At 55.0% G+C, this 12735-nt stretch overlaps 1 protein-coding gene across 1 annotated transcript; it reads right to left on the bottom strand.

Annotated features, from left to right (window-relative positions):
• Positions 1 to 763: 763 nt before the first annotated feature.
• NPPA (natriuretic peptide A) lies at positions 764 to 1899 on the bottom strand. Its single transcript, XM_036257298.1, has 3 exons — positions 1766 to 1899; positions 1350 to 1676; positions 764 to 827 (listed from the first exon to the last, which is right to left on the bottom strand). The coding sequence occupies exons 1-3, from the start codon at positions 1886 to 1888 to the stop codon at positions 816 to 818; spliced, it is 462 nt and encodes a 153-aa protein (XP_036113191.1). The 5' UTR covers positions 1889 to 1899; the 3' UTR covers positions 764 to 815.
• Positions 1900 to 12735: the final 10836 nt, after the last annotated feature.

The following is a 12735-nucleotide window of genomic DNA, read 5'->3' as shown; positions in this document are numbered from 1 at the left end:
AACAAGGGCCCTGAATAGGAGCAAATCTAAAACGTAAGTGCCCTTTCCACCTCCTGGGGCTTTTTCGGGGTCTGTGATGAGGCTGGAGTGAGAGAGCAGGTTGAGAACTGCAGATTGAACCCCAACCCCCACCAAAAATAATAATAAAGAGGGAGGGGAGGAAGAAGGAGGAATTTGTCCAAATGCACAGAATGTACACCACCAGGAATAAACTCCGTGTAAACTATGGAGTTTGGCTGATAATCACATGTCAATGCAGGTCCATCAACTAACAAATGTACCATCTGGTGAGGGAGGTTGATAATGGGGGAGGCTGAGCTTGTGAGCGAGCAGGGGGTCTATGGGAAATCTGTCACTTTCTGCTCAATTTTGCTGTGAACCTAAAATTGCTCCAGAAGCAAAGTTTGTTAATTATTTTTAAAAGGAGGAAGAAAGCCCCTGAGCACTCTTCTTTCTGACAGAAGGTAAAACGATAAGAAATAGCAGGCTGAATTCTTTTTCCCAGCGAAACAGAAAGAAAACACACCGACACCTTTGCTTTGGGCTTCTGTCCGTGGTGCTGAAGTTTATTCGTTTTCAAATCTCTTTCAGTAACAGGTGAGGGTTTACCCTAAAATTTAATGCACGGGGTGGGAGAGGCGGGGAAGCCACAGTTAAGCCACTTTATCTACATTGAGCATAAAATGTGAGAAATGTTGACAGGCAGCTTGTATAGGGTACTCGTCACAACTCAACTTGATGGCAATGAGATGGGACAAAGTTGAGTGAAAGACCCCAGGGGATGAGGGTCTGTTGAAGCCTGCTGGGTCTGGCCATTATCTTCGGTACTACAAAAAAAAAAAAATACACAAGTCATGTTGGCTTGGTGACCTGGCTCAGCTGCAAAAGTCAGCCTCATAGGACTGTGCTCACGTCCCACCAGCCCCCACGTCAGCCTGACAACCCTCTGAGTTGCCTGAACTGATAAACATGTTGCTCATTAGAAGCTTATAAGGTCAGTCCTGATCAATTTCAGTTGACCTTTGGGCCCTGACAGTTCTGGGGAGGAACGTGACCTGCCAATCAGCAGTATGAAGGTGACTTGGCCCCATGAACATTTAAGGACCCAGTGGTCATGGCAGTAATTTTTATCCTCAGCATTTTCTCAGCAAGCTGTAGCTAAGGATGAGGCCATTGTCCCTAGATTCATGGGACACCCGCCAAGTTGGGGCAGAGATTTCCAAGGGAGTAGCTTCTATGCTGGTCCCTTTCCTGCTGAAGGCACCCCGGTGGTGTTCTAGGATGAGGTGTGAGACTCCATGAGACCACCACTTCTTCCCGGTCCCCTTCCCATGCCCAGTCCCTCTTACCCGGAAGCTGTTACAGCCCAGTCCGCTCTGGGATCCAATCCTGTCCATCCTTCCCCCGAAGCAGCTAGACCTCCGCAGGCTCCGGGGGGCAGCAAGCAGCGCCTTCAGCTTGTTTTTCAGGAGGGCAGATCTATCGGAGGAGTCCCAGGGGCCCTGCCCAAGGGCACCCCCATCTCTCTGGGCTGGGCTGACCTCCCCTGTCCAGGGAGGCACCTCAGGGAGGGAGCTGAGAGCTGCTCCAGCTTCTTCATTCTGCTCACTTAGTACTTGTGGGGACAGGACCTCATCTTCTAAAGGCATCTTGTCCTCCAAACGGTCCAGCAGATTCTTTACAGAAGGAGAACACGGGGAAAGAAAGAGGTCTCACTGACCGGCAGAGTATCACAAAGCCCCCTGACCCCGGACCGTGCCCCTACCTTGAAATCCATCAGATCGGTCTTGGACACAGAGCTGTACACGGGGTTAGCTCTGGTCTGCCCGGGGAGCTGAACGGCCAGAAAGAGGAGGAAGCTCGCGGTGATGGTGGAGAAGGAGCCCATGCTGGGGTCAGTCAAGGGGTGGGCTGCTGCTGGCTGCTGTTTCTCCTGGTTTCCCTCCACCGACCTTCGTTCGTCTCTGTCTCCCAGCTGCTCTGCGCCTCCTCTTTTTATAGCCCCCCTGGCTCTCCAAGAGCGCAAGAGGGGCAGAACCCTCCCCATTCTGTCACTTGCAGCGATAAAGCAGCTGAGTGAGGAGCCAGCAGAAGATGCCCTTTTAAAGTTATCAGTCCAGCAGAGCCCTTCACAGCCCCTCCACCTTGAGCAGCCCCAACGACACCCCCACCCGGGGAACCTAGGCTGCTGAGAGCCACATTCTTGTTGATTTGCCTCAAGAGGTTCCCACTTCAAAGGTGTGAGAAGAGCAAAAAAGAGTCCTTGGTTATCTCCCAGTGATGCCTCGGGCTCCTTCCCCCTGGGCAACGGGGCCCATGCCGGGAAGTCGCCTGGTTGGTGTGCAGCTCGGCTGTCAGGGGCTCCAAATAAGGGCGGGAGAGGAGGAGATGGCAGGGGCCGGATGCTAGGGACAAATTAGTCCAGAGGCTCGCGGGCCTCACACCTCCCTGGTCCGCGGAGGGCAGACCCTCTCCTCCGACGGGGCGGCCCTCGCTTTTGGCAGCTGCTCTCAGCGGTCAGGTGAGGAGCCGGGCACCAAATGTGATGAATGTCCCAAGAATTTGGCTCCCAAATATGAACAGCAAGGAAACTTTGGGAGCACAGTCATTCCTCTGCAGAGCTCCTCCCCCTCCCCCAGGGCCGTCGGAGGTGTGGAGGGACACGGGCACCGAGAATTGCCTGCTCTCGTCTCACTGGGTAGAGAAGCTCGGATTCTTTGAGTTCGAAGCTGGCAATGTCCCCAGGAGGTGGGCAGTACTTCTCCCATTTACAGGGGAACAGAACTGAGGTTAGGGACGTATGTCACTTGCCAAGGTCATCAGCAGCAGAACTAGGACTTGGACCCAGGTCTGACGCCAATGCCCATGTTCTCAAGCCATTTCATGGACACTGCTGCTTACCAGCAAGATGGTTCCTTGCAAGCCCTTTAGGTACAGTCCCTGGTGAAATACGCCCCTCTTCCCAGTCCCTCAGGTGGCCTCGAGCAGTATCTCACCCTCCCCCTGCCCGGGGCTGTAGCTGTGTGCGCTTGGCACGTCTGAGTGTGTGGACTGTCTCAAGGAAATCACCACATCCAACCTCCATGACCTGTTGACACACTTACCATGTGTCTCCACGAAAGCTCAGGAAATGCGTGTTGATGACCAGCTCCATCCCGGCCAGACCCCTCCCCAGACCCCCCCCTTGGCTAATAAGTAGTGAGGCTGTTCCATTCCAAGGGGGCGGTACGTGGCCAGGCATGACGGGGGGTGGGGTGGGGGGGGTCCCAGGTGACTTTACTCTGAGACAGAAGGAGAAAGGAGCCCTCTGCACTAACTGACTCGGGTCAGCCAAACTCGACTTCAAATCGAAATGGGTGCAGTTCTAAGTAGGAGCTCTGGGGGCAAAGAACCACGGCCTCCTGATGAGTCCCTGGAATGCGCTCAGAGCTTAATTGCTTGGTTGGCGGGTTATTATTAGCCAGGAGGATTCAGTGAGCAGCCATGCTGGGAGGAACGGGGGCTCCGCTGCGTGCGTCACACAGATGCCCTTTAACACTCGCCTTCTGGAAGGGCTGACGCGGGTGGCCTCTTCGTCCCGAGCCACTTCCGAAGTCTGCAGGTGGCCCAAGGGGAAGAGGAAGTCCCGTCCAAGCCTCCAGAAAGAGAATTTCAGGATTCACCCACCTCCTTTTACTAAAGTCCATTTTCCTCTCCCGGAGTGAAACTGGAGTGTGAGTGGGTGGAACGCTGCTGAATATTTAGGATGGGTGTTTCTGACTCTGAAAAAATGTTCTGTTTCTTTGGTACAACACAGAGGTCACTGGGATGGGAAGGGGGAGCAGGCTCCCTAGAAAACAAAGGAAACATTCATTTACTAAAGGTGTATGGGGGTTCCGGTGCAAGGGAAGCAAGAGCGAGGGGAAGGGAAGTGAGGTCGTGTATTAGTTAACTATTGCTGCGTAACAAATTACCCCAAACCCTAGCAACTTAAAGCAGCATACCTGGCTGGCGTGGCTCGGTTGGTTGGGGTGTCATTCCTGCTCCAAAAGGTTCGATTTCCCATCAGAGCACATTCCCAGGGTTGTGGGCTCAATCCCCAGTAGGGGGCATTCAGGAAGCAGCCAATCAATGTTTCTCTCTCTCTCCCCCTCTCCCTTCCTCCCTCTCTAAAATCAATAAAAACATATTTAAAAAACCAGCACACATCTATCAGCCGATAGTTTCTGTGGATCAGGAATGTGGCCCTGCTGGGCCGGGTACTCCTCACTCGGGGTGCCATTAAGATGTTGGCAGGGACTGGTCATCTCGAGGCGTGGCTACTGGATCTGCTTCCAGACTCATGCCTGTCTCCTGGCAGCCCTCTGGTCCTTGCTGGCTGTTGCCTGGAGGTGCCAGTTCCTTGGCATATGGATCTCTTTATAGAGATGCAACTGACCTTCTTTAGGTAAAGACAGTATGTAAACCACAGTCTCTTTGTAGCCTAGTCTTAGAAGGGACATCCCATCATTTTTGTTCGTTAGAAGTGAGTCACGGTCCAGCCCACACTGCACCGGGCAGGGGATTGCCAAGGGCGTGGGTACCAGGAGGTGAGCATCCCCGGGGGGGCGTCTCAGAGGCTGCGAGGACAAATATAAGGGGGTATGTTACCAACCTGGCCACAGTTTTGGTAGACACACCTTAGTGGCTGTTTGGTCATGCTGAGCATCTCCAGAGAGCTTCTTGAAACAGTCTGTGAGGAGAGAAGGGGGGGGAGGGCTGCAGGGGACCCTCGGGTGATGTAGCAGAGCACCACACGCTGGGTGACTTACACCAACAGAAACGGACAGTCCCAGCCGGAAGCCAGACTCTGAGGTCAAGGAGGCAGTAGGGCGCCGCTCCCTCTGCAGCCTGCGGGGAGGACCCTTCCTTGCCTGGCCCAGCTCTGGGGCCTGCAGGACTCCTCAGCGCTCCCTGACTTGAGATGCATCCCCCACTCTCTGCCCCCATCGCCACATGGCTGGCTTTCCGTCTGCGTCTCTCTCTACATGAGGACTTCCATCACATTGAATTAGGAGCGCATGCTACTTCAGCATGACCCCGTCTTAACTCATTACATCCCCAATGATCCTGTTTCCAAGTCAGGTCCTGTTCTGGGGTTTAGGACCTCAGCATATCTTTTGTGGGGATATCATTCAACCCGTAACAAGCACTTTATCTGTGGGCTCCTTTTCGCCTCCTGTCTGTCCCTGGTCAAAGAGGCCCGGCCCACCACACCCCGGCCATCAGCTCCTGCACGTCTGGGCTGTTCCCTAGCTCTCCCAGGAAAACACCCCCTGGCGCAGTCCACTCGTGAACTGGCTTGGCGATCTCTCCTTGCAGGGTGATTCTGCTTAGAGGAAGAGGGGGCGGTGTATGGGGGTGGGGAGGAGGTTGGATGGGGCATGAGGACCGGGTCAGTCATGGCTCAGGCTGCTTTTGCCAGGAAGCCAGAGGCTGAGCAGGTAAGAGGTGGTGCATGGATCCGCTGCAGGACCCCACTGGCTCCCAGCTCCCAGCGCAGAGCTGGTGCACACTGATGCTTTAGAAAATATTGTCAGAATGGTCGGATCAATGAGTTCGCCTTCACTGCCTCTCCTCCAGGCCCCGCCCACGAGTGGGTACCTGAGTGCCCAAGGCTGCCCCTTGCGCTCCCTGGGACCCTCACAGGGAGGGGGAGTCGCCTCTGGCTGAAGCATGAAGGTTCTGCTCTCTCCCCAATGCAGGGAGAACCGATCGGGGAGCCTGGGTGGAGAGGCCAGTTAGGAGGCTGGTCCGCCGATGTCCACACGAGTGGTCAGGGTCTAAACCAGTGATGGCAGCGAAGGACCGTGTGCAAGAGATGCTGCAAAGGCAGGTGGGGTGAACGGGGTGCCTGCCTGGGTGGTCCAGCCGGAGAAGGGAGCCCAGGAAGATCCCCAGGGCTCTAACCATCGAGGGGGGCACCCTGGAAGACGGTTCAATCATTCAGGGGTGTCTTAGGTTGGGTTCTCCTGAACCTGAGACAGGGATTCAAGCAAAAGTTGTTTATTTTGGAGAGGAGCCCAGGAACTACTGGGAGCCCAGGAGGGTTGGGAAATGACCAGGTTAAGAAGGAAGTCAGTGACTGCCGTGGGCAATTGGGGCTTAACCCGCCCTCCCTGCAGGGAACTCTGGGAACCAGTGTCAGAGGGGTCCCACCTGTGAATCCAGGGCGCTGGGCTCTTTAACCGCGGACTCCTGCTGGGTTGGTTGAGTGCCGCTCCGGTTGTGCGCTCCCAGCACGTCCTGCCCACCCCAGGGAGCCAGAGGGCTCCGCTGCCAGAGGAGAGTGGGAACTGCTGGGTGGAATTACTGCTGGGGGCCCTGAAGTGGCAGTAAGGGCTGGAACTGCGTACGGGGCCAGGAGAGCTCTGGGCACGAGGCTGGGAGCCCATGCCCAGGGTTCGGCAGTGCGTCAGGACGTCCAGCCAGCGACACCGGGCTGTCCCCCGAGCCCGTGGGGGAAACGGGTCACTGTGGACTCGGGCTGCTCACGAAGGCTAAGTCGGTGCATGGAAAAGCCTCCAAACGAGGACAGAAGGCTAGAACCGCACCCCGGACAAAGACAAACGGCCAAGTCCATGGCTGCGTTTAGACCCGGCTCTGCAGGAAGAGAAATGCGTTGCTTTTTCTTGCCTCCAATCATTCTCAGGGGGGGCAAAGCTGCCGGAGGGGAGGCAAGAGGCTCAGCTGTGCCTTGAGAGTGTCGCAGGTGACGCTCCCCCAGATGAAGCTCTCAGGCCCGGCGCTGACCTGACCTCTGTCACCCTAACATTGGAGACCCTGCAAAGCCTGTGTGCCCTCCAGTGAACCTCCTTCCGGCTCTGAAGGAAGCAGGCTAGGCCTCGTTGGGTCTGTTTCCACCAACACATCTTTCTGGGACGATTAAAGCGACAAACATCCATGGAGCTACGTAATCTGGCAGCTTCTTCGCGGGACGAGGTTGGTACCAGGGAAGTGTGGGGGCTAGGGCCCTGGCTATAGCTATAAGGGGGCATGTTGGAAGGGGCCGGGTCACAGGTTAAGGAGGCTGGTGTTAAGGGGCATCCACGGGCAATGTGTGTGCTGCCCACAGGCACCAAACAGAGGCAGCCCGCCGAGATGTCCGTGCCCTGGGCACCTCAGGCCACCCACTCCACCTCCTCCAGCAGTCACTGGCTCCTTCACAGTAGCTTCAGGGTCCTCCTTCCTAGAAAAGCCCACTGGCAGGATACATCTTTTTTTCCTTTTTTTTCCTTTATTGATTTTAGAGAGAGGGAGAGAGATAGAAACATCGATGAGCGAGAACATCGATTGGCCGCCTCCCGCATGCCCCCCACTGGGGATCGGGCCCACAACCTGGGCATGTGCCCTGACTGGGAATGGAACCGGTGACCTCTTGGTGCAGGGGTCGACGCTCAACCACTGAGCCACACCGGCCAGGCAAGGGTGCATCTTTATTGTGCAGACAGACGCCACCACCTGAGCCCTATTTATGGAGAGCAGAGTCACCTGGAAGAACCACGGCCTGGCTGGGTGGGGCGTGGGTGTTCTGGGCGGGGTTTATCGTCATCACCTGAGCAGAGAGGAAAGGTTGCAGTGGCACCAACTGTCCCACCGAGCGATGCCCTTAGGAGGAGCAACTTGCATCCCACCAGCAGCCTGAGTCACGGACTTGGGAGAGGCCAGGTGGCGCAGGGATTAGGGGCCTGGGTGTCGGGGCGAGGCTGGGTGGACTGGAATCCTGTCTCTGCCCCTCAGAACTCTGTGACTCTGAGTAAGCCACACCACCTTTCTGGGGCTCGGTTTCCCCATCTGTAAAATGAGAGATTGTAAGAATTTCTTACTTCATAGAGTTGTTGTCAGGAACATGAGGCAAAGATAACTCACAGTTTTATGGGAAAATAAGTTGCTCCTAAAACTTCATTTTAAAAATCTCAGTAGAGTCCGGTCCGTGTGGCTCAGTGGTTGAGCATCGACCCAGGCACCAAGAGGTCGTAGGTTCCATTCCCGGTCAGGACACAGGCCCAGGTTGTGGGCCAAAGCCCCACGAGGGGGCATGCAGGAGGCGGCCAATGGATGTTCTCTCTCATCGATGTTTCCATCTCTCTCTCCCTAAAATCGATAAAAGGAAAAAGTATTTAAAGGAAAATCTCAGTAGATCTCTGATTTGGGTTAAAATGAGAAACCGCACAAAGACCCACTGTTCCTGGTCCCCTCTCCCTCTCACAGTGAGACAGCAGAGGTCTGGGAGTCCGAGGCCAGGACAGGCACAGGCTCCCGAGGCCCTGGGACCTGCTCTCAGACCCCAGCACCGGCACTGAGAGTCTGCATGCTGACGGTAGGACGCTTCCTTTTTCTGGGTCTCGGTTTTCGCATCCGTAAAGTGGGGATCATAATAATGCTGTCTCCTGTGCTGAGTGGGATCGTAAAAGGCATGGTACCAGAACCTGAAAAGCAGGGGCAGGTTGTGCTGTGTGGCCTGAGATGCTTGGAATGCAGGGGGGCCCAAGGGAGACAGGGCTGCCGCCCCACCAAGACTCCCTGCTGACTAGAGCAGCACAGTAAGGGTCTCCTTTTCTGACTTAAAATGAGGGGCTTCTCTCTCTAGGGCAGAGAGGAAGTGATGGTGCTGGGCCCAGGGAAGGGGCACCCTGAAATGCTGGGCCTCTTGTCTGACACTTCTAGGCTTGGGAAATGGGAAAACTTTAAAACTGGGCTTTGGTCCAGCCAGTGTGGCTCAGTGGTTGAGCGTCAACCCCTGCACCAAGAGGTCGCCAGTTTGATTCCTGGTCAGGGCACATGCCCAGGTTGTGGGGCTGATCCCCAGTGGGGGGCATGCAGGAGGCGGCCAATCGATGTTCTCTCTCATCGATGTTTCTGTCTCTCTCTCCCTCTCATTTCCTCTCTCTGTAAAATCAATAAATGGAAAAAAAATTTTTTAACTGTGTACATATTTAAAAAACCAAAACTGGGGCTTTGAAGCTCTTTTCAGATGACATCAGGAACTGAAGGCTTGAAGCTAAGGTCTGGGGCGGGATGGAGGGCTTACCCCCCTTTGGGAGTGCAAATGAACTGGCGTGTCCTGCTAATTGTGTGCACGCACACACACACGCACACTCTGCCTCCAGCATCGGAGAGTTTAGCTTGGACCTGTGGGGACCACACACACCGGGGGAGGCCTCTAACGGAATTGCAGAGGAAAGACAGGAGGGCACAGACTTGGACACACACCCTCACGCTGCTCAGGAACACGGGGCCCATTCCGCTCGCGGGGGGGAGGGGGTGACAGCGGGGCTTTGAAAAGCGGTATCTGGGATGTGTCTCAAGTGCATAAGGTATTTCTAGACATTTCAGAGCATGAAAACCCTTCAAGAAAAGAAAGCTCCTCCCCCACCCTTGCTTGACTAGCCCTTGAGGCTGGGTCCCAACCCCACCATTAAGACACCTTTGGGACCTCCCAGGGAACAGAGTTTGGGCATTTTGTTGTTGCTGTTTGGTGTTTTTGTTTTGTTTTTAATGATAAATTATTTTGCATGTACCGAGACAAATCTGTTTCCAAAGGAAAAGCTTTAATGGTGACTTGATCTCATCACGGGACATGTGTGCTCAAAGGCAAGAACTGTATTATATGAAAGAATCAAGTAAACAGGAGTTTGCTTCAAGGGGGTCGGGGGGTTGATGGTGAGTCAGGTGTAGATCCCTGCCATCAGGGCTTCCCTTTCTTCTTCTTCTTCTTCAGCACTGTGGGGGAAGAAAGAGGGTGATGATGGAGTCAGGGTGCAGACCGAGGCAGGATGGAGCTTCCTTCCCCTCCCTGTGGCCATCCCTGCCCCGCCACCCCCATCCTCGCTGGTCTGGATATTGGAGGCTTTGGAATAGTCCATCTCTCTGAGCCTCAGTTGCCTCCTCCGTGAACGGGACTGCGGCCTCCCCAGTGATCCCATTGGTCTTTGCAGCTAGAGACAGTTGGGGGGAAACCTGGAGGAAAGTATTTAGGGCTCTTTCTGTTCCAAGGAAAGCCTGCCAGACATGACTGAACTCCACCCCAAAGAAACTCGGTGCTTTTGACAACAGATGCAGGTGGTGGATGGAAGGTGGGTGGGTCTCATGGGCTTGGTCATGAAGGGTGTCCACAGGGAATATTCCCAGAAAGGCACACGTTGGCCCTGAGGACTGTCAGCAAGAGTAACATCTAGGTGTCCCTTTCTCAGAGTGTGGTCCCAAGAGACAACAAACTCAGAGTGACTCTAGGGTGGGACCCATGAGTATGGGGGTGAAGTGGGGGTGGGCAGGATGGCAGGGCGGGAGCTCACCATTGCAGCCCCGGCCACTGGGGCGGCCGATCGGATCTATCTTCCCCCCAAAGCATCTCGAGGGAGGTTTCTTTTTCGGGGGTTTTGGTCCCTTAGGGTTCGGGGACCCAAGGCCAGCAGCAGAAGCTGCCCGTCTGGCCTCCCAGGCTTTTGTGAAATGATCGCGTTTCTGGAGGGACTCCAGGGCCATCTGATCCTTCTTCAGCTCCAGAGTCTCGCCAGGAAGAAGGTCCTGCAATGGGTGGGAATAGCCAGAGCCTCAGGAATCGTCACCTGCGCCCAACCACCCTCAGTGGCACCCAAGTGAAGCGGCCACCTTGGGTGTAGGGTCTGGCTCCCAGTCTCACCCCTTTCTGATTCTCAAGGCGACTTCTGGTGACAGTAGGTGGAAACCTGTTCATTGCTGCTACCCAGCATCCAGTCCTGCACTGCTCACCTGTGCTCCAGAGAGTTCCAAGGCGGGGTCTGGGCTAGAGCCACCCAGTGGCAACAGGCCCACGAACAGAAGCAGCAAGAGCGCCCAGGGCAGCCCCATCTGAGGGTCCATGCTGCTGGGAAGGCAGGCAGGGGTCGCTGCTGCGGCTGCTGTGTCCGGGTTCCGGTCGCACCTCCTCCCGGTCTGTGGCCTGCAGGTGCTCTCCTGGATCCGCAGGTATCCACAGCCTTTTATCCTGAGCGTGGGTGCCCGCCAACCCTGCCCTCCAGGGTTATCTCTGATTTATCAGCCACATTTCCACCCGCTGAGCTCAGGGCAGGGGAATGCACCCCACAGCGCCTGAGACCAGTACTTGCCAGGGCTGGAGGCTGGGGAGAACAAGCTTTGTGTATAAATGGGCCTGAACTGAGGACGGGAGGGTGGGGGGAGAAGGGGGACACCGACAGGTCCCTCACCTCCCAGCTCCTCCTTTCCTGCAAAAATCCCAGGGCCTTAGCTTGACGCTTTCCCCTTTCCTCCCCACCCCCAACCATCCCTAGATAGGGAAGGGAGAATTCCAGCAAATGGAGACCCTCGGCAAGTGCAAGTGCGCAAGTGCGCGCGCACCGGGTGACTCAGAGCGAGAACAGCCCCAGACAACGCCCCGCCACTGCGGGGCCTCTTCCCTCTGGGCACCTGTTCGCTCACCGCGCACCTGCCCTTCTGTCTCCTAAGCGCCACGGTCGCTGTCCGTGGTTCTGATCTCCCTGAACAAAATCAACGCGAGTAGGTCTAGCCAGAAAGACAAGTGTGGGTCAGGGGCCAGACCCCTTCTGACCCTTCCACAACCCCCTGCTAGGGGGGTTGCTAGGATGCTAATTCTCCAATGGCACCTGATTAAAAGGCTGGGGATGACAAGGAGCTTCTGGAATGTTGACCCTGCTTCTAACCCTTCAAGGGTAGAGCTGATTTGGCTGGAATTTTGAGAGGCAAGACCAAGAGATGAAGTCATCCCGAAATGCCTTCTATCGAATCTCCTGCAGGTGCCAACACCTCCTCTCTGTCACCAAGCCAACATATAACGGAAAAGGCAGGGGTAACTGGGAGATGGTTGTCCATTTGGTGGGATACTGGAGGTGTGAGGAATGCCCTCCCTAATGCCTCCTTCGTCCATTCATCCACGATCGAATTCCCACTAGCAGCTGGTCTGGACCTCTCATCTGTGATTACGAGTGAGGTTCCAAAGAAAAACGGCCCTGAGAAGAGAAAGCAGATCCAATCCCCCTGGAAGTGTGCATGACCAGTGTCACCACCCATCCAGATAGCTGTTAGCAAGCAGCAGGATGAGGGGCAGGGCTGCCCAGGAAGGGAGATGGATTATGACAGAAGTGGAGAGAGGGGCATCAGTGGACAGAAGCTTTGACTTCTAAGCAGATCTTGCCTTTAAAAAAAAAAAGGCATCTGCCAGATGTGGAGTCAGAAAAATACTGCTACTGTTTCTCACTTTTCGGTTGAGGAAACGAGGCTCAGAGTTCATTTACACCCACATACACACCACAGAGAGAGCATGCCAAGACTGAGTGGTGGGGAGAGAAACAAGTGTACCGACATGTTTATAGCTCCATAATTGATGATGGGTGAAATCACTGTGTGCCCTCTAGCTGAACCTGTTTTGTAAGGAACTTAATTAACGGGATAGAGATCACAATAACCTTAGTAAATTGGAATACTCCCTGTCCAAGAAATGTCAGGTTCCCAGACGCTGGACCAAGAAATGTCAGGTTCCCAGGTTAGCCAGGTTAGCCAACTGCCTAACTGCATATTTTCGCTTCTGTACGTGCTTGCTTGCTATGCCCCAGCGCATACGGGAATGTGGTTTTAAGCTTTAAAAGGTGTGTGTGTAAGGCGGTCAGGGCTGATCTCCAAAGACTCTGTCACAGGGGTGTTCGGAATCAGACGCCGGGCGGCTAATAAACGGCTCTTTTTTTTTTATCCTCACCCGAGGAC

Source organism: Molossus molossus, unplaced genomic scaffold (genome assembly GCF_014108415.1).
Source record: "Molossus molossus isolate mMolMol1 unplaced genomic scaffold, mMolMol1.p scaffold_m16_p_12, whole genome shotgun sequence".
Taxonomy (NCBI): Eukaryota; Metazoa; Chordata; class Mammalia; order Chiroptera; family Molossidae; genus Molossus; species Molossus molossus.
The sequence above is the reverse complement of the archived record's forward strand: the minus strand, read 5'-3'. Positions and strand labels throughout refer to the sequence as shown.